The sequence below is a fragment of the Plectropomus leopardus genome, chromosome 10, assembly GCF_026936395.1.
Source record: "Plectropomus leopardus strain MGB_pleo_1.0 chromosome 10, ASM2693639v1, whole genome shotgun sequence".
NCBI lineage: Eukaryota > Metazoa > Chordata > Actinopteri > Perciformes > Serranidae > Plectropomus > Plectropomus leopardus.
The window spans coordinates 5,440,610-5,463,386 of NC_142185.1; the positions used below are offsets into that span (position 1 = coordinate 5,440,610).

Sequence of the window (22,777 nt, forward strand, 5' to 3'; positions counted from 1 at the left end):
CAGTACAGTTGGATTTCCATCCTACCACGATCTCAGAATGTAAAAATCAGGCACTTTCTTACCAGCTACTGTTGGTGTAATGGGCGTGTCCCTGGCTAGCACCCTGCCCATTGCAGAGGAGAGCTGTTCTTGGACAGTGGGGAGGTCAGTGAACTCAGACACTGATAGAGCGTAAGTCGGGTCATATGATATCCTCTGCAGCTCTCCGCTGTCAGAGCGCCTTGTTCCAATGCTAATCACAGAGATGCCCTGCTGTTTGAGGGCAGAGGCTGGGGTATCTACATTGTCATAAGACCTCCCACCGCTTAGCAGGATCAACATCTGTGGAACGCCTCTCAGGCGCCTACTCCCGGAGGAGTTTGTAAAGACGTTGTCCCTGACGTACTGGAGAGCGGCCCGGTTCTGAGCGGCGTGCCTCCTTTGTGTGTCAGCCCTCTAACCGCATCCACAACATCCTCTCTTGTGGTGTATGTTTTCAGATTGAAATGGACCCGCATCTCTGCTGTACTGGACTACAGAGACGCGGTCGTTGTTTTCTCCCACATTGAGTTTCTCCACCACTCTCTCAAGAAAATCACGCATGGCAGGGAAGCCGTTCGCGTGCTATCAGAACCATCCAGAAGGAATACGATATCCTTTTGGCAGTGCCAACTGAGGAAAGACAGGAAGAGAAGAAATGAAAAACCTTGGCCTAAAGTATGCTGGTGGACTCATCCCCAAGTGTTGGAGTATGTTTTCCAAAGCGCCTAGCACTGCCTATTTCAGTTTTGCACAGAAGAGACGGCTAACCACCGCCTCTGTTTAAATGCACGGCTGGAGCTTAACAGGTATTGCAGTGAAATCATTCAACATACCCGTGCAGTTGGTAATTCTGGGGTGACGTCAGTAACCACAGTCTCCACGGAGGACTGAAGTTGCTGTTGGACAGTGGGAAGGTCAGAGAATTGAGACACAGACAGAGCATAACTGGGATCGTGGGATATCTTCTGCAGTTCACTGCCATCAGAGTCCCTGGTTCCAATTGCAAAGATCAAGACACCCAGCTGTTTGAGAGCAGAGGCTGGCGCATCAACACTGTCAGAAAGACCTTCCACCACTTAGCAGTACCAGGATCTGTGGCACTCCTTCCAGGCGCCTGCTTCCGCCGGACGGGCGTGAAGACATTATCCCTCAAGTACTGGAGAGCTGCTCCAGTCTTGAGGGTCTTCCGCCTTTGTGCCTCAAATCTCTGAGAGTGTCAAGGATCTCGCCCTTTGTGGTGTACGTGTTCAGATAGAACTGGACGGCTGGATCGCTGCTGTACTGGACTACTGAGACACGATCTTTGTTGTCATCCACACTGAGTTTCTCTACTTGTCTTTGGACAAATTCTCGCATGGCTGAGAAGCCAGTGCTAGTAGCATCAGATCCATCCAACAAGAACACAATATCCCTTCCTTGTGGCTGTCTGTCTCCTAGGGAAACAGAGTATGAAGAAACATATTTAGATTCATGCGTCAAAGGTTTTCCATGCAATAATGAGACGATGGAAGCTAGCCTCAAGCTTTGCAACATTTGCTCTGCTATTGCTGGCACAACTGTTTGGTCAAGTGGCACTGGCTGACCTGACCTTAGTGAAACACACTTCAGTACAGTTGGATTTCCATCCTACCACGATCTCAGAATGTAAAAATCAGGCACTTTCTTACCAGCTACTGTTGGTGTAATGGGCGTGTCCCTGGCTAGCACCCTGCCCATTGCAGAGGAGAGCTGTTCTTGGACAGTGGGGAGGTCAGTGAACTCAGACACTGATAGAGCGTAAGTCGGGTCATATGATATCCTCTGCAGCTCTCCGCTGTCAGAGCGCCTTGTTCCAATGCTAATCACAGAGATGCCCTGCTGTTTGAGGGCAGAGGCTGGGGTATCTACATTGTCATAAGACCTCCCACCGCTTAGCAGGATCAACATCTGTGGAACGCCTCTCAGGCGCCTACTCCCGGAGGAGTTTGTAAAGACGTTGTCCCTGACGTACTGGAGAGCGGCCCGGTTCTGAGCGGCGTGCCTCCTTTGTGTGTCAGCCCTCTAACCGCATCCACAACATCCTCTCTTGTGGTGTATGTTTTCAGATTGAAATGGACCCGCATCTCTGCTGTACTGGACTACAGAGACGCGGTCGTTGTTTTCTCCCACATTGAGTTTCTCCACCACTCTCTCAAGAAAATCACGCATGGCAGGGAAGCCGTTCCGCGTGCTATCAGAACCATCCAGAAGGAATACGATATCCTTTTGGCAGTGCCAACTGAGGAAAGACAGGAAGAGAAGAAATGAAAACCTTGGCCTAAAGTATGCTGGTGGACTCATCCCCAAGTGTTGGAGTATGTTTTCCAAAGCGCCTAGCACTGCCTATTTCAGTTTTGCACAGAAGAGACGGCTAAGCACCGCCTCTGTTTAAATGCACGGCTGGAGCTAAACAGGTATTGCAGTGAAATCATTCAACATCACCGGTGCAGTTGGTAATTCTGGGGTGACGTCAGTAACCACAGTCTCCACGGAGGACTGAAGTTGCTGTTGGACAGTGGGAAGGTCAGAGAATTGAGACACAGACAGAGCATAACTGGGATCGTGGGATATCTTCCGCAGTTCACTGCCATCAGAGTCCCTGGTTCCAATTGCAAAGATCAGGACACCCAGCTGTTTGAGAGCAGAGGCTGGTGCATCAACACTGTCAAAAGACCTTCCACCACTTAGCAGTACCAGGATCTGTGGAACTCCTTCCAGGCGCCTGCTTCACTGGACGGCGTGAAGACATTATCCCTCAAGTACTGGAGAGCTGCTCCAGTCTTGAGGGGTCTTCCGCCTTTGTGCCTCAAATCTCTGAGAGTGTCAAGGATCTCGCCCTTTGTGGTGTAATAGTGTTCAGATAGAACTGGACGGCTGGATCGCTGCTGTACTGGACTACTGAGACACGATCTTTGTTGTCATCCACACTGAGTTTCTCTACTTGTCTTTGGACAAATTCTCGCATGGCTGAGAAGCCAGTGCTAGTAGCATCAGATCCATCCAACAAGAACACAATATCCCTTCCTTGTGGCTGTCTGTCTACTAGGGAAACAGAGTATGAAGAAACATATTTAGATTCATGCGTCAAAGGTTTTCCATGCAATAATGAGACGATGGAAGCTAGCCTCAAGCTTTGCAACATTTGCTCTGCTATTGCTGGCACAACTGTTTGGTCAAGTGGCACTGGCTGACCTGACCTTAGTGAAACACACTTCAGTACAGTTGGATTTCCATCCTACCACAATCTCAGAATGTAAAAATCGGGCACTTTCTTACCAGCTACTGTTGGTGTAATGGGCGTGTCCCTGGCTAGCACCCTGCCCATTGCAGAGGAGAGCTGTTCTTGGACAGTGGGGAGGTCAGTGAACTCAGACACTGATAGAGCGTAAGTCGGGTCATATGATATCCTCTGCAGCTCTCCGCTGTCAGAGCGCCTTTGTTCCAATGCTAATCACAGAGCTGCCCTGCTGTTTGAGGGCAGAGGCTGGGGTATCTACATTGTCATAAGACCTCCCACCGCTTAGCAGGATCAACATCTGTGGAACGCCTCTCAGGCGCCTACTCCCGGAGGAGTTTGTAAAGACGTTGTCCCTGACGTACTGGAGAGCGGCCCGGTTCTGAGCGGCGTGCCTCCTTTGTGTGTCAGCCCTCTAACCGCATCCACAACATCCTCTCTTGTGGTGTATGTTTTCAGATTGAAATGGACCTGCGCATCTCTGCTGTACTGGACTACAGAGACGCCGGTCGTTGTTTTCTCCCACATTGAGTTTCTCCACCACTCTCTCAAGAAAATCACGCATGGCAGGGAAGCCGTTCAGCGTGCTATCAGAACCATCCAGAAGGAATACGATATCCTTTTTGGCAGTGCCAACTGAGGAAAGACAGGAAGAGAAGAAATGAAAAACCTTGGCCTAAAGTATGCTGGTGGACTCATCCCCAAGTGTTGGAGTATGTTTTCCAAAGCGCCTAGCACTGCCTATTTCAGTTTTGCACAGAAGAGACGGCTAAGCACCGCCTCTGTTTAAATGCACGGCTGGAGCTAAACAGGTATTGCAGTGAAATCATTCAACATACCCGTGCAGTTGGTAATTCTGGGGTGACGTCAGTAACCACAGTCTCCACGGAGGACTGAAGTTGCTGTTGGACAGTGGGAAGGTCAGAGAATTGAGACACAGACAGAGCATAACTGGGATCGTGGGATATCTTCTGCAGTTCACTGCTATCAGAGTCCCTGGTTCCAATTGCAAAGATCAAGACACCCAGCTGTTTGAGAGCAGAGGCTGGCGCATCAACACTGTCAAAAGACCTTCCGCCACTTAGCAGTACCAGGATCTGTGGCACGCTTTCCAGGCGCCTGCTTCACTGGACGGCGTGAAGACATTATCCCTCAAGTACTGGAGAGCTGCTCCAGTCTTGAGGGTCTTCCGCCTTTGTGCCTCAAATCTCTGAGAGTGTCAAGGATCTCGCCCTTTGTGGTGTACGTGTTCAGATAGAACTGGACGGCTGGATCGCTGCTGTACTGGACTACTGAGACACGATCTTTGTTGTCATCCACACTGAGTTTCTCTACTTGTCTTTGGACAAATTCTCGCATGGCTGAGAAGCCAGTGCTAGTAGCATCAGATCCATCCAACAAGAACACAATATCCCTTCCTTGTGGCTGTCTGTCTACTAGGGAAACAGAGTATGAAGAAACATATTTAGATTCATGCGTCAAAGGTTTTCCATGCAATAATGAGACGATGGAAGCTAGCCTCAAGCTTTGCAACATTTGCTCTGCTATTGCTGGCACAACTGTTTGGTCAAGTGGCACTGGCTGACCTGACCTTAGTGAAACACACTTCAGTACAGTTGGATTTCCATCCTACCACGATCTCAGAATGTAAAAATCAGGCACTTTCTTACCAGCTACTGTTGGTGTAATGGGCGTGTCCCTGGCTAGCACCCTGCCCATTGCAGAGGAGAGCTGTTCTTGGACAGTGGGGAGGTCAGTGAACTCAGACACTGATAGAGCGTAAGTCGGGTCATATGATATCCTCTGCAGCTCTCCGCTGTCAGAGCGCCTTGTTCCAATGCTAATCACAGAGATGCCCTGCTGTTTGAGGGCAGAGGCTGGGGTATCTACATTGTCATAAGACCTCCCACCGCTTAGCAGGATCAACATCTGTGGAACGCCTCTCAGGCGCCTACTCCCGGAGGAGTTTGTAAAGACGTTGTCCCTGACGTACTGGAGAGCGGCCCCGGTTCTGAGCGGCGTGCCTCCTTTGTGTGTCAGCCCTCTAACCGCATCCACAACATCCTCTCTTGTGGTGTATGTTTTCAGATTGAAATGGACCCGCGCATCTCTGCTGTACTGGACTACAGAGACGCGGGTCGTTGTTTTCTCCCACATTGAGTTTCTCCACCACTCTCTCAAGAAAATCACGCATGGCAGGGAAGCCGTTCGCGTGCTATCAGAACCATCCAGAAGGAATACGATATCCTTTTTGGCAGTGCCAACTGAGGAAAGACAGGAAGAGAAGAAATGAAAAACCTTGGCCTAAAGTATGCTGGTGGACTCATCCCCAAGTGTTGGAGTATGTTTTCCAAAGCGCCTAGCACTGCCTATTTCAGTTTTGCACAGAAGAGACGGCTAAGCACCGCCTCTGTTTAAATGCACGGCTGGAGCTAAACAGGTATTGCAGTGAAATCATTCAACATACCCGTGCAGTTGGTAATTCTGGGGTGACGTCAGTAACCACAGTCTCCACGGAGGACTGAAGTTGCTGTTGGACAGTGGGAAGGTCAGAGAATTGAGACACAGACAGAGCATAACTGGGATCGTGGGATATCTTCCGCAGTTCACTGCCGTCAGAGTCCCTGGTTCCAATTGCAAAGATCAAGACACCCAGCTGTTTGAGAGCAGAGGCTGGCGCATCAACACTGTCAAAAGACCTTCCACCACTTAGCAGTACCAGGATCTGTGGCACTCCTTCCAGGCGCCTGCTTCACTGGACGGCGTGAAGACATTATCCCTCAAGTACTGGAGAGCTGCTCCAGTCTTGAGGGTCTTCCGCCTTTGTGCCTCAAATCTCTGAGAGTGTCAAGGATCTCGCCCTTTGTGGTGTACGTGTTCAGATAGAACTGGACGGCTGGATCGCTGCTGTACTGGACTACTGAGACACGATCTTTGTTGTCATCCACACTGAGTTTCTCTACTTGTCTTTGGACAAATTCTCGCATGGCTGAGAAGCCAGTGCTAGTAGCATCAGATCCATCCAACAAGAACACAATATCCCTTCCTTGTGGCTGTCTGTCTACTAGGGAAACAGAGTATGAAGAAACATATTTAGATTCATGCGTCAAAGGTTTTCCATGCAATAATGAGACGATGGAAGCTAGCCTCAAGCTTTGCAACATTTGCTCTGCTATTGCTGGCACAACTGTTTGGTCAAGTGGCACTGGCTGACCTGACCTTAGTGAAACACACTTCAGTACAGTTGGATTTCCATCCTACCACGATCTCAGAATGTAAAAATCAGGCACTTTCTTACCAGCTACTGTTGGTGTAATGGGCGTGTCCCTGGCTAGCACCCTGCCCATTGCAGAGGAGAGCTGTTCTTGGACAGTGGGGAGGTCAGTGAACTCAGACACTGATAGAGCGTAAGTCGGGTCATATGATATCCTCTGCAGCTCTCCGCTGTCAGAGCGCCTTGTTCCAATGCTAATCACAGAGATGCCCTGCTGTTTGAGGGCAGAGGCTGGGGTATCTACATTGTCATAAGACCTCCCACCGCTTAGCAGGATCAACATCTGTGGAACGCCTCTCAGGCGCCTACTCCCGGAGGAGTTTGTAAAGACGTTGTCCCTGACGTACTGGAGAGCGGCCCCGGTTCTGAGCGGCGTGCCTCCTTTGTGTGTCAGCCCTCTAACCGCATCCACAACATCCTCTCTTGTGGTGTATGTTTTCAGATTGAAATGGACCCGCGCATCTCTGCTGTACTGGACTACAGAGACGCGGTCGTTGTTTTCTCCCACATTGAGTTTCTCCACCACTCTCTCAAGAAAATCACGCATGGCAGGGAAGCCGTTCCGCGTGCTATCAGAACCATCCAGAAGGAATACGATATCCTTTTTGGCAGTGCCAACTGAGGAAAGACAGGAAGAGAAGAAATGAAAAACCTTGGCCTAAAGTATGCTGGTGGACTCATCCCCAAGTGTTGGAGTATGTTTTCCAAAGCGCCTAGCACTGCCTATTTCAGTTTTGCACAGAAGAGACGGCTAAGCACCGCCTCTGTTTAAATGCACGGCTGGAGCTAAACAGGTATTGCAGTGAAATCATTCAACATACCCGGTGCAGTTGGTAATTCTGGGGTGACGTCAGTAACCACAGTCTCCACGGAGGACTGAAGTTGCTGTTGGACAGTGGGAAGGTCAGAGAATTGAGACACAGACAGAGCATAACTGGGATCGTGGGATATCTTCCGCAGTTCACTGCCATCAGAGTCCCTGGTTCCAATTGCAAAGATCAAGACACCCAGCTGTTTGAGAGCAGAGGCTGGCGCATCAACACTGTCAAAAGACCTTCCGCCACTTAGCAGTACCAGGATCTGTGGCACTCCTTCCAGGCGCCTGCTTCCGCCGGACGGCGTGAAGACATTATCCCTCAAGTACTGGAGAGCTGCTCCAGTCTTGAGGGGTCTTCCGCCTTTGTGCCTCAAATCTCTGAGAGTGTCAAGGATCTCGCCCTTTGTGGTGTAATGCGTGTTCAGATAGAACTGGACGGCTGGATCGCTGCTGTACTGGACTACTGAGACACGATCTTTGTTGTCATCCACACTGAGTTTCTCTACTTGTCTTTGGACAAATTCTCGCATGGCTGAGAAGCCAGTGCTAGTAGCATCAGATCCATCCAACAAGAACACAATATCCCTTCCTTGTGGCTGTCTGTCTACTAGGGAAACAGAGTATGAAGAAACATATTTAGATTCATGCGTCAAAGGTTTTCCATGCAATAATGAGACGATGGAAGCTAGCCTCAAGCTTTGCAACATTTGCTCTGCTATTGCTGGCACAACTGTTTGGTCAAGTGGCACTGGCTGACCTGACCTTAGTGAAACACACTTCAGTACAGTTGGATTTCCATCCTACCACGATCTCAGAATGTAAAAATCAGGCACTTTCTTACCAGCTACTGTTGGTGTAATGGGCGTGTCCCTGGCTAGCACCCTGCCCATTGCAGAGGAGAGCTGTTCTTGGACAGTGGGGAGGTCAGTGAACTCAGACACTGATAGAGCGTAAGTCGGGTCATATGATATCCTCTGCAGCTCTCCGCTGTCAGAGCGCCTTGTTCCAATGCTAATCACAGAGATGCCCTGCTGTTTGAGGGCAGAGGCTGGGGTATCTACATTGTCATAAGACCTCCCACCGCTTAGCAGGATCAACATCTGTGGAACGCCTCTCAGGCGCCTACTCCCGGAGGAGTTTGTAAAGACGTTGTCCCTGACGTACTGGAGAGCGGCCCCGGTTCTGAGCGGCGTGCCTCCTTTGTGTGTCAGCCCTCTAACCGCATCCACAACATCCTCTCTTGTGGTGTATGTTTTCAGATTGAAATGGACCTGCATCTCTGCTGTACTGGACTACAGAGACGCCGGGTCGTTGTTTTCTCCCACATTGAGTTTCTCCACCACTCTCTCAAGAAAATCACGCATGGCAGGGAAGCCGTTCCGCGTGCTATCAGAACCATCCAGAAGGAATACGATATCCTTTTTGGCAGTGCCAACTGAGGAAAGACAGGAAGAGAAGAAATGAAAAACCTTGGCCTAAAGTATGCTGGTGGACTCATCCCCAAGTGTTGCGGTATGTTTTCCAAAGCGCCTAGCACTGCCTATTTCAGTTTTGCACAGAAGAGACGGCTAAGCACCGCCTCTGTTTAAATGCACGGCTGGAGCTAAACAGGTATTGCAGTGAAATCATTCAACATACCCGGTGCAGTTGGTAATTCTGGGGTGACGTCAGTAACCACAGTCTCCACGGAGGACTGAAGTTGCTGTTGGACAGTGGGAAGGTCAGAGAATTGAGACACAGACAGAGCATAACTGGGATCGTGGGATATCTTCTGCAGTTCACTGTCGTCAGAGTCCCTGGTTCCAATTGCAAAGATCAAGACACCCAGCTGTTTGAGAGCAGAGGCTGGCGCATCAACACTGTCAAAAGACCTTCCACCACTTAGCAGTACCAGGATCTGTGGCACTCTTTCCAGGTGCCTGCTTCCGCCAGACGGCGTGAAGACATTATCCCTCAAGTACTGGAGAGCTGCTCCAGTCTTGAGGGGTCTTCCGCCTTTGTGCCTCAAATCTCTGAGAGTGTCAAGGATCTCGCCCTTTGTCGTGTACGTGTTCAGATAGAACTGGACGGCTGGATCGCTGCTGTACTGGACTACTGAGACACGATCTTTGTTGTCATCCACACTGAGTTTCTCTACTTGTCTTTGGACAAATTCTCGCATGGCTGAGAAGCCAGTGCTAGTAGCATCAGATCCATCCAACAAGAACACAATATCCCTTCCTTGTGGCTGTCTGTCTACTAGGGAAACAGAGTATGAAGAAACATATTTAGATTCATGCGTCAAAGGTTTTCCATGCAATAATGAGACGATGGAAGCTAGCCTCAAGCTTTGCAACATTTGCTCTGCTATTGCTGGCACAACTGTTTGGTCAAGTGGCACTGGCTGACCTGACCTTAGTGAAACACACTTCAGTACAGTTGGATTTCCATCCTACCACGATCTCAGAATGTAAAATCAGGCACTTTCTTACCAGCTACTGTTGGTGTAATGGGCGTGTCCCTGGCTAGCACCCTGCCCATTGCAGAGGAGAGCTGTTCTTGGACAGTGGGGAGGTCAGTGAACTCAGACACTGATAGAGCGTAAGTCGGGTCATATGATATCCTCTGCAGCTCTCCGCTGTCAGAGCGCCTTGTTCCAATGCTAATCACAGAGATGCCCTGCTGTTTGAGGGCAGAGGCTGGGGTATCTACATTGTCATAAGACCTCCCACCGCTTAGCAGGATCAACATCTGTGGAACGCCTCTCAGGCGCCTACTCCCGGAGGAGTTTGTAAAGACGTTGTCCCTGACGTACTGGAGAGCGGCCCCGGTTCTGAGCGGCGTGCCTCCTTTGTGTGTCAGCCCTCTAACCGCATCCACAACATCCTCTCTTGTGGTGTATGTTTTCAGATTGAAATGGACCCGCGCATCTCTGCTGTACTGGACTACAGAGACGCGGTCGTTGTTTTCTCCCACATTGAGTTTCTCCACCACTCTCTCAAGAAAATCACGCATGGCAGGGAAGCCGTTCCGCGTGCTATCAGAACCATCCAGAAGGAATACGATATCCTTTTGGCAGTGCCAACTGAGGAAAGACAGGAAGAGAAGAAATGAAAAACCTTGGCCTAAAGTATGCTGGTGGACTCATCCCCAAGTGTTGGAGTATGTTTTCCAAAGCGCCTAGCACTGCCTATTTCAGTTTTGCACAGAAGAGACGGCTAAGCACCGCCTCTGTTTAAATGCACGGCTGGAGCTAAACAGGTATTGCAGTGAAATCATTCAACATACCCGTGCAGTTGGTAATTCTGGGGTGACGTCAGTAACCACAGTCTCCACGGAGGACTGAAGTTGCTGTTGGACACTGGGAAGGTCAGAGAATTGAGACACAGACAGAGCATAACTGGGATCGTGGGATATCTTCCGCAGTTCACTGTCGTCAGAGTCCCTGGTTCCAATTGCAAAGATCAAGACACCCAGCTGTTTGAGAGCAGAGGCTGGCGCATCAACACTGTCAAAAGACCTTCCACCACTTAGCAGTACCAGGATCTGTGGCACTCTTTCCAGGCGCCTGCTTCCGCCGGACGGCGTGAAGACATTATCCCTCAAGTACTGGAGAGCTGCTCCAGTCTTGAGGGGTCTTCCGCCTTTGTGCCTCAAATCTCTGAGAGTGTCAAGGATCTCGCCCTTTGTCGTGTGCGTGTTCAGATAGAACTGGACGGCTGGATCGCTGCTGTACTGGACTACTGAGACACGATCTTTGTTGTCATCCACACTGAGTTTCTCTACTTGTCTTTGGACAAATTCTCGCATGGCTGAGAAGCCAGTGCTAGTAGCATCAGATCCATCCAACAAGAACACAATATCCCTTCCTTGTGGCTGTCTGTCTACTAGGGAAACAGAGTATGAAGAAACATATTTAGATTCATGCGTCAAAGGTTTTCCATGCAATAATGAGACGATGGAAGCTAGCCTCAAGCTTTGCAACATTTGCTCTGCTATTGCTGGCACAACTGTTTGGTCAAGTGGCACTGGCTGACCTGACCTTAGTGAAACACACTTCAGTACAGTTGGATTTCCATCCTACCACGATCTCAGAATGTAAAAATCAGGCACTTTCTTACCAGCTACTGTTGGTGTAATGGGCGTGTCCCTGGCTAGCACCCTGCCCATTGCAGAGGAGAGCTGTTCTTGGACAGTGGGGAGGTCAGTGAACTCAGACACTGATAGAGCGTAAGTCGGGTCATATGATATCCTCTGCAGCTCTCCGCTGTCAGAGCGCCTTGTTCCAATGCTAATCACAGAGATGCCCTGCTGTTTGAGGGCAGAGGCTGGGGTATCTACATTGTCATAAGACCTCCCACCGCTTAGCAGGATCAACATCTGTGGAACGCCTCTCAGGCGCCTACTCCCGGAGGAGTTTGTAAAGACGTTGTCCCTGACGTACTGGAGAGCGGCCCCGGTTCTGAGCGGCGTGCCTCCTTTGTGTGTCAGCCCTCTAACCGCATCCACAACATCCTCTCTTGTGGTGTATGTTTTCAGATTGAAATGGACCCGCGCATCTCTGCTGTACTGGACTACAGAGACGCCGGTCGTTGTTTTCTCCCACATTGAGTTTCTCCACCACTCTCTCAAGAAAATCACGCATGGCAGGGAAGCCGTTCATGTGCTATCAGAACCATCCAGAAGGAATACGATATCCTTTTTGGCAGTGCCAACTGAGGAAAGACAGGAAGAGAAGAAATGAAAAACCTTGGCCTAAAGTATGCTGGTGGACTCATCCCCAAGTGTTGGAGTATGTTTTCCAAAGCGCCTAGCACTGCCTATTTCAGTTTTGCACAGAAGAGACGGCTAAGCACCGCCTCTGTTTAAATGCACGGCTGGAGCTAAACAGGTATTGCAGTGAAATCATTCAACATACCCGTGCAGTTGGTAATTCTGGGGTGACGTCAGTAACCACAGTCTCCACGGAGGACTGAAGTTGCTGTTGGACAGTGGGAAGGTCAGAGAATTGAGACACAGACAGAGCATAACTGGGATCGTGGGATATCTTCCGCAGTTCACTGCCGTCAGAGTCCCTGGTTCCAATTGCAAAGATCAAGACACCCAGCTGTTTGAGAGCAGAGGCTGGCGCATCAACACTGTCAAAAGACCTTCCGCCACTTAGCAGTACCAGGATCTGTGGCACTCCTTCCAGGCGCCTGCTTCACTGGACGGCGTGAAGACATTATCCCTCAAGTACTGGAGAGCTGCTCCAGTCTTGAGGGTCTTCCGCCTTTGTGCCTCAAATCTCTGAGAGTGTCAAGGATCTACGCCCTTTGTCGTGTATGCGTGTTCAGATAGAACTGGACGGCTGGATCGCTGCTGTACTGGACTACTGAGACACGATCTTTGTTGTCATCCACACTGAGTTTCTCTACTTGTCTTTGGACAAATTCTCGCATGGCTGAGAAGCCAGTGCTAGTAGCATCAGATCCATCCAACAAGAACACAATATCCCTTCCTTGTGGCTGTCTGTCTACTAGGGAAACAGAGTATGAAGAAACATATTTAGATTCATGCGTCAAAGGTTTTCCATGCAATAATGAGACGATGGAAGCTAGCCTCAAGCTTTGCAACATTTGCTCTGCTATTGCTGGCACAACTGTTTGGTCAAGTGGCACTGGCTGACCTGACCTTAGTGAAACACACTTCAGTACAGTTGGATTTCCATCCTACCACGATCTCAGAATGTAAAAATCAGGCACTTTCTTACCAGCTACTGTTGGTGTAATGGGCGTGTCCCTGGCTAGCACCCTGCCCATTGCAGAGGAGAGCTGTTCTTGGACAGTGGGGAGGTCAGTGAACTCAGACACTGATAGAGCGTAAGTCGGGTCATATGATATCCTCTGCAGCTCTCCGCTGTCAGAGCGCCTTGTTCCAATGCTAATCACAGAGATGCCCTGCTGTTTGAGGGCAGAGGCTGGGGTATCTACATTGTCATAAGACCTCCCACCGCTTAGCAGGATCAACATCTGTGGAACGCCTCTCAGGCGCCTACTCCCGGAGGAGTTTGTAAAGACGTTGTCCCTGACGTACTGGAGAGCGGCCCCGGTTCTGAGCGGCGTGCCTCCTTTGTGTGTCAGCCCTCTAACCGCATCCACAACATCCTCTCTTGTGGTGTATGTTTTCAGATTGAAATGGACCCGCATCTCTGCTGTACTGGACTACAGAGACGCGGTCGTTGTTTTCTCCCACATTGAGTTTCTCCACCACTCTCTCAAGAAAATCACGCATGGCAGGGAAGCCGTTCCGCGTGCTATCAGAACCATCCAGAAGGAATACGATATCCTTTTGGCAGTGCCAACTGAGGAAAGACAGGAAGAGAAGAAATGAAAAACCTTGGCCTAAAGTATGCTGGTGGACTCATCCCCAAGTGTTGGAGTATGTTTTCCAAAGCGCCTAGCACTGCCTATTTCAGTTTTGCACAGAAGAGACGGCTAAGCACCGCCTCTGTTTAAATGCACGGCTGGAGCTAAACAGGTATTGCAGTGAAATCATTCAACATACCCGTGCAGTTGGTAATTCTGGGGTGACGTCAGTAACCACAGTCTCCACGGAGGACTGAAGTTGCTGTTGGACAGTGGGAAGGTCAGAGAATTGAGACACAGACAGAGCATAACTGGGATCGTGGGATATCTTCTGCAGTTCACTGCCGTCAGAGTCCCTGGTTCCAATTGCAAAGATCAAGACACCCAGCTGTTTGAGAGCAGAGGCTGGCGCATCAACACTGTCAAAAGACCTTCCACCACTTAGCAGTACCAGGATCTGTGGCACTCCTTCCAGGCGCCTGCTTCACTGGACGGCGTGAAGACATTATCCCTCAAGTACTGGAGAGCTGCTCCAGTCTTGAGGGGTCTTCCGCCTTTGTGCCTCAAATCTCTGAGAGTGTCAAGGATCTCGCCCTTTGTCGTGTACGTGTTCAGATAGAACTGGACGGCTGGATCGCTGCTGTACTGGACTACTGAGACACGATCTTTGTTGTCATCCACACTGAGTTTCTCTACTTGTCTTTGGACAAATTCTCGCATGGCTGAGAAGCCAGTGCTAGTAGCATCAGATCCATCCAACAAGAACACAATATCCCTTCCTTGTGGCTGTCTGTCTACTAGGGAAACAGAGTATGAAGAAACATATTTAGATTCATGTCAAAGGTTTTCCATGCAATAATGAGACGATGGAAGCTAGCCTCAAGCTTTGCAACATTTGCTCTGCTATTGCTGGCACAACTGTTTGGTCAAGTGGCACTGGCTGACCTGACCTTAGTGAAACACACTTCAGTACAGTTGGATTTCCATCCTACCACGATCTCAGAATGTAAAAATCAGGCACTTTCTTACCAGCTACTGTTGGTGTAATGGGCGTGTCCCTGGCTAGCACCCTGCCCATTGCAGAGGAGAGCTGTTCTTGGACAGTGGGGAGGTCAGTGAACTCAGACACTGATAGAGCGTAAGTCGGGTCATATGATATCCTCTGCAGCTCTCCGCTGTCAGAGCGCCTTGTTCCAATGCTAATCACAGAGATGCCCTGCTGTTTGAGGGCAGAGGCTGGGGTATCTACATTGTCATAAGACCTCCCACCGCTTAGCAGGATCAACATCTGTGGAACGCCTCTCAGGCGCCTACTCCCGGAGGAGTTTGTAAAGACGTTGTCCCTGACGTACTGGAGAGCGGCCCCGGTTCTGAGCGGCGTGCCTCCTTTGTGTGTCAGCCCTCTAACCGCATCCACAACATCCTCTCTTGTGGTGTATGTTTTCAGATTGAAATGGACCCGCATCTCTGCTGTACTGGACTACAGAGACGCGGTCGTTGTTTTCTCCCACATTGAGTTTCTCCACCACTCTCTCAAGAAAATCACGCATGGCAGGGAAGCCGTTCGCGTGCTATCAGAACCATCCAGAAGGAATACGATATCCTTGTTGGCAGTGCCAACTGAGGAAAGACAGGAAGAGAAGAAATGAAAAACCTTGGCCTAAAGTATGCTGGTGGACTCATCCCCAAGTGTTGGAGTATGTTTTCCAAAGCGCCTAGCACTGCCTATTTCAGTTTTGCACAGAAGAGACGGCTAAGCACCGCCTCTGTTTAAATGCACGGCTGGAGCTAAACAGGTATTGCAGTGAAATCATTCAACATACCCGTGCAGTTGGTAATTCTGGGGTGACGTCAGTAACCACAGTCTCCACGGAGGACTGAAGTTGCTGTTGGACAGTGGGAAGGTCAGAGAATTGAGACACAGACAGAGCATAACTGGGATCGTGGGATATCTTCCGCAGTTCACTGCCGTCAGAGTCCCTGGTTCCAATTGCAAAGATCAAGACACCCAGCTGTTTGAGAGCAGAGGCTGGCGCATCAACACTGTCAAAAGACCTTCCACCACTTAGCAGTACCAGGATCTGTGGCACTCCTTCCAGGCGCCTGCTTCCGCCGGACGGCGTGAAGACATTATCCCTCAAGTACTGGAGAGCTGCTCCAGTCTTGAGGGTCTTCCGCCTTTGTGCCTCAAATCTCTGAGAGTGTCAAGGATCTCGCCCTTTGTCGTGTACGTGTTCAGATAGAACTGGACGGCTGGATCGCTGCTGTACTGGACTACTGAGACACGATCTTTGTTGTCATCCACACTGAGTTTCTCTACTTGTCTTTGGACAAATTCTCGCATGGCTGAGAAGCCAGTGCTAGTAGCATCAGATCCATCCAACAAGAACACAATATCCCTTCCTTGTGGCTGTCTGTCTACTAGGGAAACAGAGTATGAAGAAACATATTTAGATTCATGCGTCAAAGGTTTTCCATGCAATAATGAGACGATGGAAGCTAGCCTCAAGCTTTGCAACATTTGCTCTGCTATTGCTGGCACAACTGTTTGGTCAAGTGGCACTGGCTGACCTGACCTTAGTGAAACACACTTCAGTACAGTTGGATTTCCATCCTACCACAATCTCAGAATGTAAAAATCAGGCACTTTCTTACCAGCTACTGTTGGTGTAATGGGCGTGTCCCTGGCTAGCACCCTGCCCATTGCAGAGGAGAGCTGTTCTTGGACAGTGGGGAGGTCAGTGAACTCAGACACTGATAGAGCGTAAGTCGGGTCATATGATATCCTCTGCAGCTCTCCGCTGTCAGAGCGCCTTGTTCCAATGCTAATCACAGAGATGCCCTGCTGTTTGAGGGCAGAGGCTGGGGTATCTACATTGTCATAAGACCTCCCACCGCTTAGCAGGATCAACATCTGTGGAACGCCTCTCAGGCGCCTACTCCCGGAGGAGTTTGTAAAGACGTTGTCCCTGACGTACTGGAGAGCGGCCCGGTTCTGAGCGGCGTGCCTCCTTTGTGTGTCAGCCCTCTAACCGCATCCACAACATCCTCTCTTGTGGTGTATGTTTTCAGATTGAAATGGACCCGCGCATCTCTGCTGTACTGGACTACAGAGACGCGGTCGTTGTTTTCTCCCACATTGAGTTTCTCCACCACTCTCTCAAGAAAATCACGCATGGCAGGGAAGCCGTTCCGCGTGCTATCAGAACCATCCAGAAGGAATACGATATCCTTTTTGGCAGTGCCAACTGAGGAAAGACAGGAAGAGAAGAAATGAAAAACCTTGGCCTAAAGTATGCTGGTGGACTCATCCCCAAGTGTTGGAGTATGTTTTCCAAAGCGCCTAGCACTGCCTATTTCAGTTTTGCACAGAAGAGATGGCTAACCACCGCCTCTGTTTAAATGTACGGCTGGAGCTAAACAGGTATTGCAGTAAAATCATTCAACATACCCGGTGCAGTAGGTAATTCTGGGGTGACGTCAGTAACCACAGTCTCCACGGAGGACTGAAGTTGCTGTTGGACAGTGGGAAGGTCAGAGAATTGAGACACAGACAGAGCATAACTGGGATCGTGGGATATCTTCCGCAGTTCACTGTCGTCAGAGTCCCTGGTTCCAATTGCAAAGATCAAGACACCCAGCTGTTTGAGAGCAGAGGCTGGCGCATCAACACTGTCAAAAGACCTTCCACCACTTAGCAGTACCAGGATCTGTGGCACTCTTTCCAGGCGCCTGCTTCCGCCGGACGGCGTGAAGACATTATCCCTCAAGTACTGGAGAGCTGCTCCAGTCTTGAGGGGTCTTCCGCCTTTGTGCCTCAAATCTCTGAGAGTGTCAAGGATCTCGCCCTTTGTCGTGTACGTGTTCAGATAGAACTGGACGGCTGGATCGCTGCTGTACTGGACTACTGAGACACGATCTTTGTTGTCATCCACACTGAGTTTCTCTACTTGTCTTTGGACAAATTCTCGCATGGCTGAGAAGCCAGTGCTAGTAGCATCAGATCCATCCAACAAGAACACAATATCCCTTCCTTGTGGCTGTCTGTCTACTAGGGAAACAGAGTATGAAGAAACATATTTAGATTCATGCGTCAAAGGTTTTCCATGCAATAATGAGACGATGGAAGCTAGCCTCAAGCTTTGCAACATTATCTCTGCTATTGCTGGCACAACTGTTTGGTCAAGTGGCACTGGCTAACCTTAAGTCAGTGAACTCTCTGAGACAGTTCACCTTGCAATGTTATCTTTCAATGTACTTTGCTTTCTTCTCACTAATTATTTTATGTTTGATATTAACCATCGTGTATCAAATCAATAATAAATATATACGTCAGAAATGCAAAAGACACCTCTAAGAAATGTTTTAATAAATTAGATTTAAAAAAAAATTCTGTCACATACATTTTTTACTTGCTTCATACATTTCAACTGACATTTTGTTCTGTATCATGACAGAAAATTTGAACAATCACTAACATGTAATTTCCAAAGCAGTAGCCCTCTCTATACGTGCTGTTAATATTAAAACAGTGCATTTTCATGTATTTTACAAGGTAATTTTTATTTGTTTATTTTGCATTTCTTCAGTTTTTATTCATTCACTATTTTTTCTTTCATTTATTCATTTATTTCTGCATTTATTTATATAACATCATCTTCAAATGAGTTTGAAGGTAACATATCAGATAATGGTAAACTAATAAATGCAGAAAAAAGTCATATCTAGATGGAATTCAAGATCATTCATCAGAAAACGTGTATTCCTATTTTATTCTTTATTTGCTAATCAATATTCATGTATAATGTTTGAGTCACCCTTTTTTTAAAACTGTCTTATTTTCATAATTTGTCAGAAATAAAGTTTAAAAATGTACAATCTGTCAAAACAGAACACAATTATGGGTAAATACTCAAGCAGTTGGCTCTGACTGTTAAGCTCCATCATCCTGAACAGTGTTGTTGCAAGAGGTAAGATGTCTGCAGCACTCTTCAGCAGTGGCATAAACTTCTGTTTTCTGTTTTTTTCCCAGCACTTTAAAGAAAATCTAAATTTGCTGGCAAAGTGTTCAACTACTACAGTGTTAGAACTGATGTAGGAATTCTGCCTCTGCTGCCATTTCTACACTTCTGCTTTATTCAAAGGCACATAAAATACTCCATCTGCACATTTATCAGAAAATGAGATTTTTCTCTCACGCAGATATGACACAAATATCACTGAGTCAAAGAAATTTACAGTGGCCCTAAGAGCTCAGGCACTACAAATTAAAAAAAAAACAACTTACAAATAACACAACAGGAGTAAAAAAAAAAACAGAACTAAACAACAACATCTTAACCAATTTGAAAAAAAAAAAGCATGCAAAGCGATTAGAGAACACCAGTTTGACAACACATGAAAACATGAAGTTGATGACATGCAGAATTGAGATAAAATTGTGCAAATAAAAATTACAAAGCAAGAAGCTCACAACACAATGGGAACCGCTTCCAGGGGACACTAAAATGTGATGCACATGGCTGGGACACCATAGTCATTGCCATGGTTTTTGGCTTGTTAAGTTATTGAAGTTGGCTATTGATCAGTATGAGCACATCAAGATATCAAGATATCTAAGATGGAAGGAGTGTCTCTGTCTGTATTTATGAAACTATTTTCTCAAGATTCTTTTATCCCATCGAACTCACACTTTGTGTGGTTTGCTTACAATCCAAGTGCAGTGTCAAGTGCAAGCTCTTTAGATCTCTACAGCTCTACAGGACATATTTATTGATAGTGCGTCGCTACCACTAGAAGTAGACACTCTGTAGTGTACTGAGATGGGACCACACTATATTCAAGAACAGATAAAGAAAGAGGGGGAGACCAGAGATGTTACATTGCACCAAACTCAACAAATTTTTACCATAAGCAAAATAACCACAGTTTTGGTCCCCGGAAACAGTTGGGTAAGGACTTCATTGTGGTCTTAAAATAAGCATGAAAAAAAACCCATATATTTTCAGTAATTTTCCTATCACCACTGATGGATAGCTGATTTCATTAATGAGCAAATGGCAAAAAGTGATGTGTGGGGCGTCTGGTGGCTCAGTGGATAGAGCGGGTGGCCCATGTACAGAGGCTGCAGCTGCCATGGGTTTGATTCCATCCTCAGCCCTTTGCTGCATGTTGCCCCCTCTCTCTCTCCACCTTTCATGCTAAGTCTTTCCTATAGATCAAAGGCATAAAAGCGACCACAAAAAAAGTGCTGTGTCACAGGTGTGTGCACCCTTTCTTTAGTATCCCCTGGAAACAGTCTCTGTTGTGTTGTGAGCTTCTTGCAGAGTTTTAAAAGTACTGCATTTTGTCATCTAATTTATGTTCTTGTGTGTTGACAATTTGATATAGTTGTTTTAAATAATACACGTCATCAAATTGGATGACACGTGATGAAAGATGTATCTTTTTCTACTTGTGTCTTTTTGCTTGTGTTTTCTTAATATGCGGTGCATTGAGCTCTCAGGGCCACGGTAGAAAAGTGTGATCCATACCCAAGTGTCTTTGGGGATACTTGGATACCAGGCCTTGTGTCATGTTTATATTGTATTAGAAAAAAGCACAGCCTGCACTCTTTACTTTTCTACTGCTGTTGTGTGCCTCTGCACAGTGATCACCTGATTAGTTCAGATCACACACTGAACTTTTGTCTTTTCTACAATTGACAGTGTTTAATTTTGTTTAACAAAGGAGAGTTGAACAAAATTGTTAATGTTCGGCAAATCATTTGGCAGTATTGGTCTCTCTATCAATACTGGTGATTCTGGCCTAGTATTGACGACCCTTACTGTCTGTATCAAAGTAGCAAACACCAGTAATATCTGTTTGTGAGTGTTTGTGTGGACCCATGCATTGAGATAATGTTAAAAATGGCAAGTTGAACATGTATCAGAAAAGGCTGTGTACTTGTGTATGAACTGAATAATGCAATGCACAGTATTATGTTATTATTCTTCCCAATGACTTCTGATTTTGAAATTTCATTTTTTAATTTCTCCTCTGTAATTACACCAATAACTTGCTCTTGTATATGTGAAAGTTTGGTGACTTCAGAAATTGATAAAGTGTAGCATGAAGCATGTGATATCTTCTCCATTTCCTTGGGGTCAGAGTTTTTTGTTCCAGTTATAATTATTGTGGCAATGCTTTCTTTAAGAGAAGCAGCAGCCAAATCTACACTGTCTGTCGATGGTCCATCACTTAAAACAACAAGAATTTGTGGCACATTTTCAGTATATCTGCTCCCTGAGGCAGCTGTGAATACATTTTATTTTAGAGCTGTGTCTGTTTTCAGAGGTCTTCCATTTTTGTGTGAGAGCCTTCTGACAGCAGTAAGAACATCTTCCTTTCTCATGAATGAATTCAAAAAGAAATTGGCTAGAGCCACATTGCTGAACTGAACCACAGCAACTTTGTCTTATTTTGGTTCAATGTTAAGCCTTTCTAGTTCTTTGTACAGGAAATCAAGAATGACTGAAAACCCATTTCTGGTATTATCAGATCCATCCAAAAGAAAAACTGTGTCCCCTTCCTTTTCATGACCTTGCTCTGTTCACAAAAATAGATATAATTTGTATTGTGTTAATCACAGTTTCACAATAACTGTAAATGTAATACACCCAAAGAAGATTTATTTAAATTATTAATCAATCTAGAAACTCACCTTCTTTAGTTTCCTCAACAACCCCCATTTGGGTAAGCTGACTCATCAAACTTTGTTGAATACGAGGGAGATTTACAAAGTCAGAGACTGAGTAAGCATACTTTGGATCAGAGGAAATGACTTGCATCTCAGCTGAGTTTGACATTCTTGATCCAATTGCAAATGTCTCAACCCCTGCAGCCTTGAGCATACTTGCTGGCCCTCGTGGAGAATCTCTAGATCTTCCACCAGCCAATAAAACAAGTATCTGTTTGGCACCTTCGTGATGTCGTCCTCCGGCATTTCTGACAAAGACATTATCCCTCACAAACTGCAGTGCTGCTCCAATATACTGAGGCCTTCCACCTTTTGGTTTTAAGTTTGCGACCTGCTTGAGAACATCAGCTTTTGTGTTGTAATTATTCAGGTTGAAACTGAGTTCAGCATTGTTGCTATACTGTATAACAGCAACTTTATCTTTTCCTTGGTCAACATCAATGCCATCCACGATTTTTGCAACAAATTCACGTATAGCGGAGAATCGACTCCTGACATCATCAGATCCATCAATGAGGAAAACAATATCTCTATTCACAGTGGAGCTTGAACCTAGAAAAGTCCACAATTGTGTAGATAGTATGAGTCAATCTGATTTATGTTGATGTAAGTAAAGGTACATCAATTTTACAGTGTTTAAATACACTGTTTAAAGATATTATCAGATTTCTCTTTTAAATAAAGATCAGAGATTATAAGGGATAAATTTAAGTTGATTAATACTTGTTTTCACTTACCTACACCAGGGCTGACATTGTCTTTGTGAGATGCAATGTCCGAGAGCAACTGTTCTCTCACAAGAGAAAAGTCAGAAATCTCATTTATAATATACTTCGCTCTAGGACTGTGAGCTACTTGCTCCATCTCCTCCCTATCTGCATCATTCACTCCAACACCAAAAAGGACAATTCCAGCTTTCCTCAGTCTGTCTGCCGGACCTAGGACATCATCTTGTGACTTTGCTCCACTTAAGAGAATCAGTATCTGTGGAACTCCCTGTTGAGCTCTGCTTCCAGACAAAGCAGTGAACACATTGTTCTTCACATAATCAAGGGCTACACCTGTCTTCACGTTTAGCCCTCCTTTTAGTTTTACATTGCTCAGATGGCTCAAGACATTGTCTTTCAGTGCATGTGTGTTCAGGAGGAAATCAGTTGTGGGCTCTGTGCTGTACTGAACCAAAGCAACTTGCACTTTGCTCGGCCCAATTTCTATTTGCTTGACAAGCTCTCTGACAAAATCCAAAATTTGTCTTTCAATTGCTTGCATTTCATCAGATCCATCAAGGAGAAAAACAACATCGGCACTCTGTAATCCTGCAATTGTGGGAGTGTCTGAAATGGATATA

The 22,777-nt window shown here is 47.0% G+C and overlaps 1 protein-coding gene and 1 pseudogene across 1 annotated transcript in view; both read right to left on the bottom strand.

Moving 5' to 3' along the window:
- Positions 1 to 21: 21 nt before the first annotated feature.
- LOC148188463 (collagen alpha-1(XII) chain-like) lies at positions 22 to 16,917 on the bottom strand (annotated as a pseudogene).
- Positions 16,918 to 22,158: 5,241 nt separating this feature from the next.
- Positions 22,159 to 22,777, bottom strand: part of LOC148188464 (collagen alpha-3(VI) chain-like) — a 34,883-nt gene continuing 34,264 nt past the window's right edge. The window contains exon 13 of the mRNA XM_088082898.1: positions 22,159 to 22,763. Within this exon, the coding sequence (XP_087939024.1) occupies positions 22,159 to 22,763 (605 nt within the window). The remainder of the gene's footprint in view (positions 22,764 to 22,777) is intronic.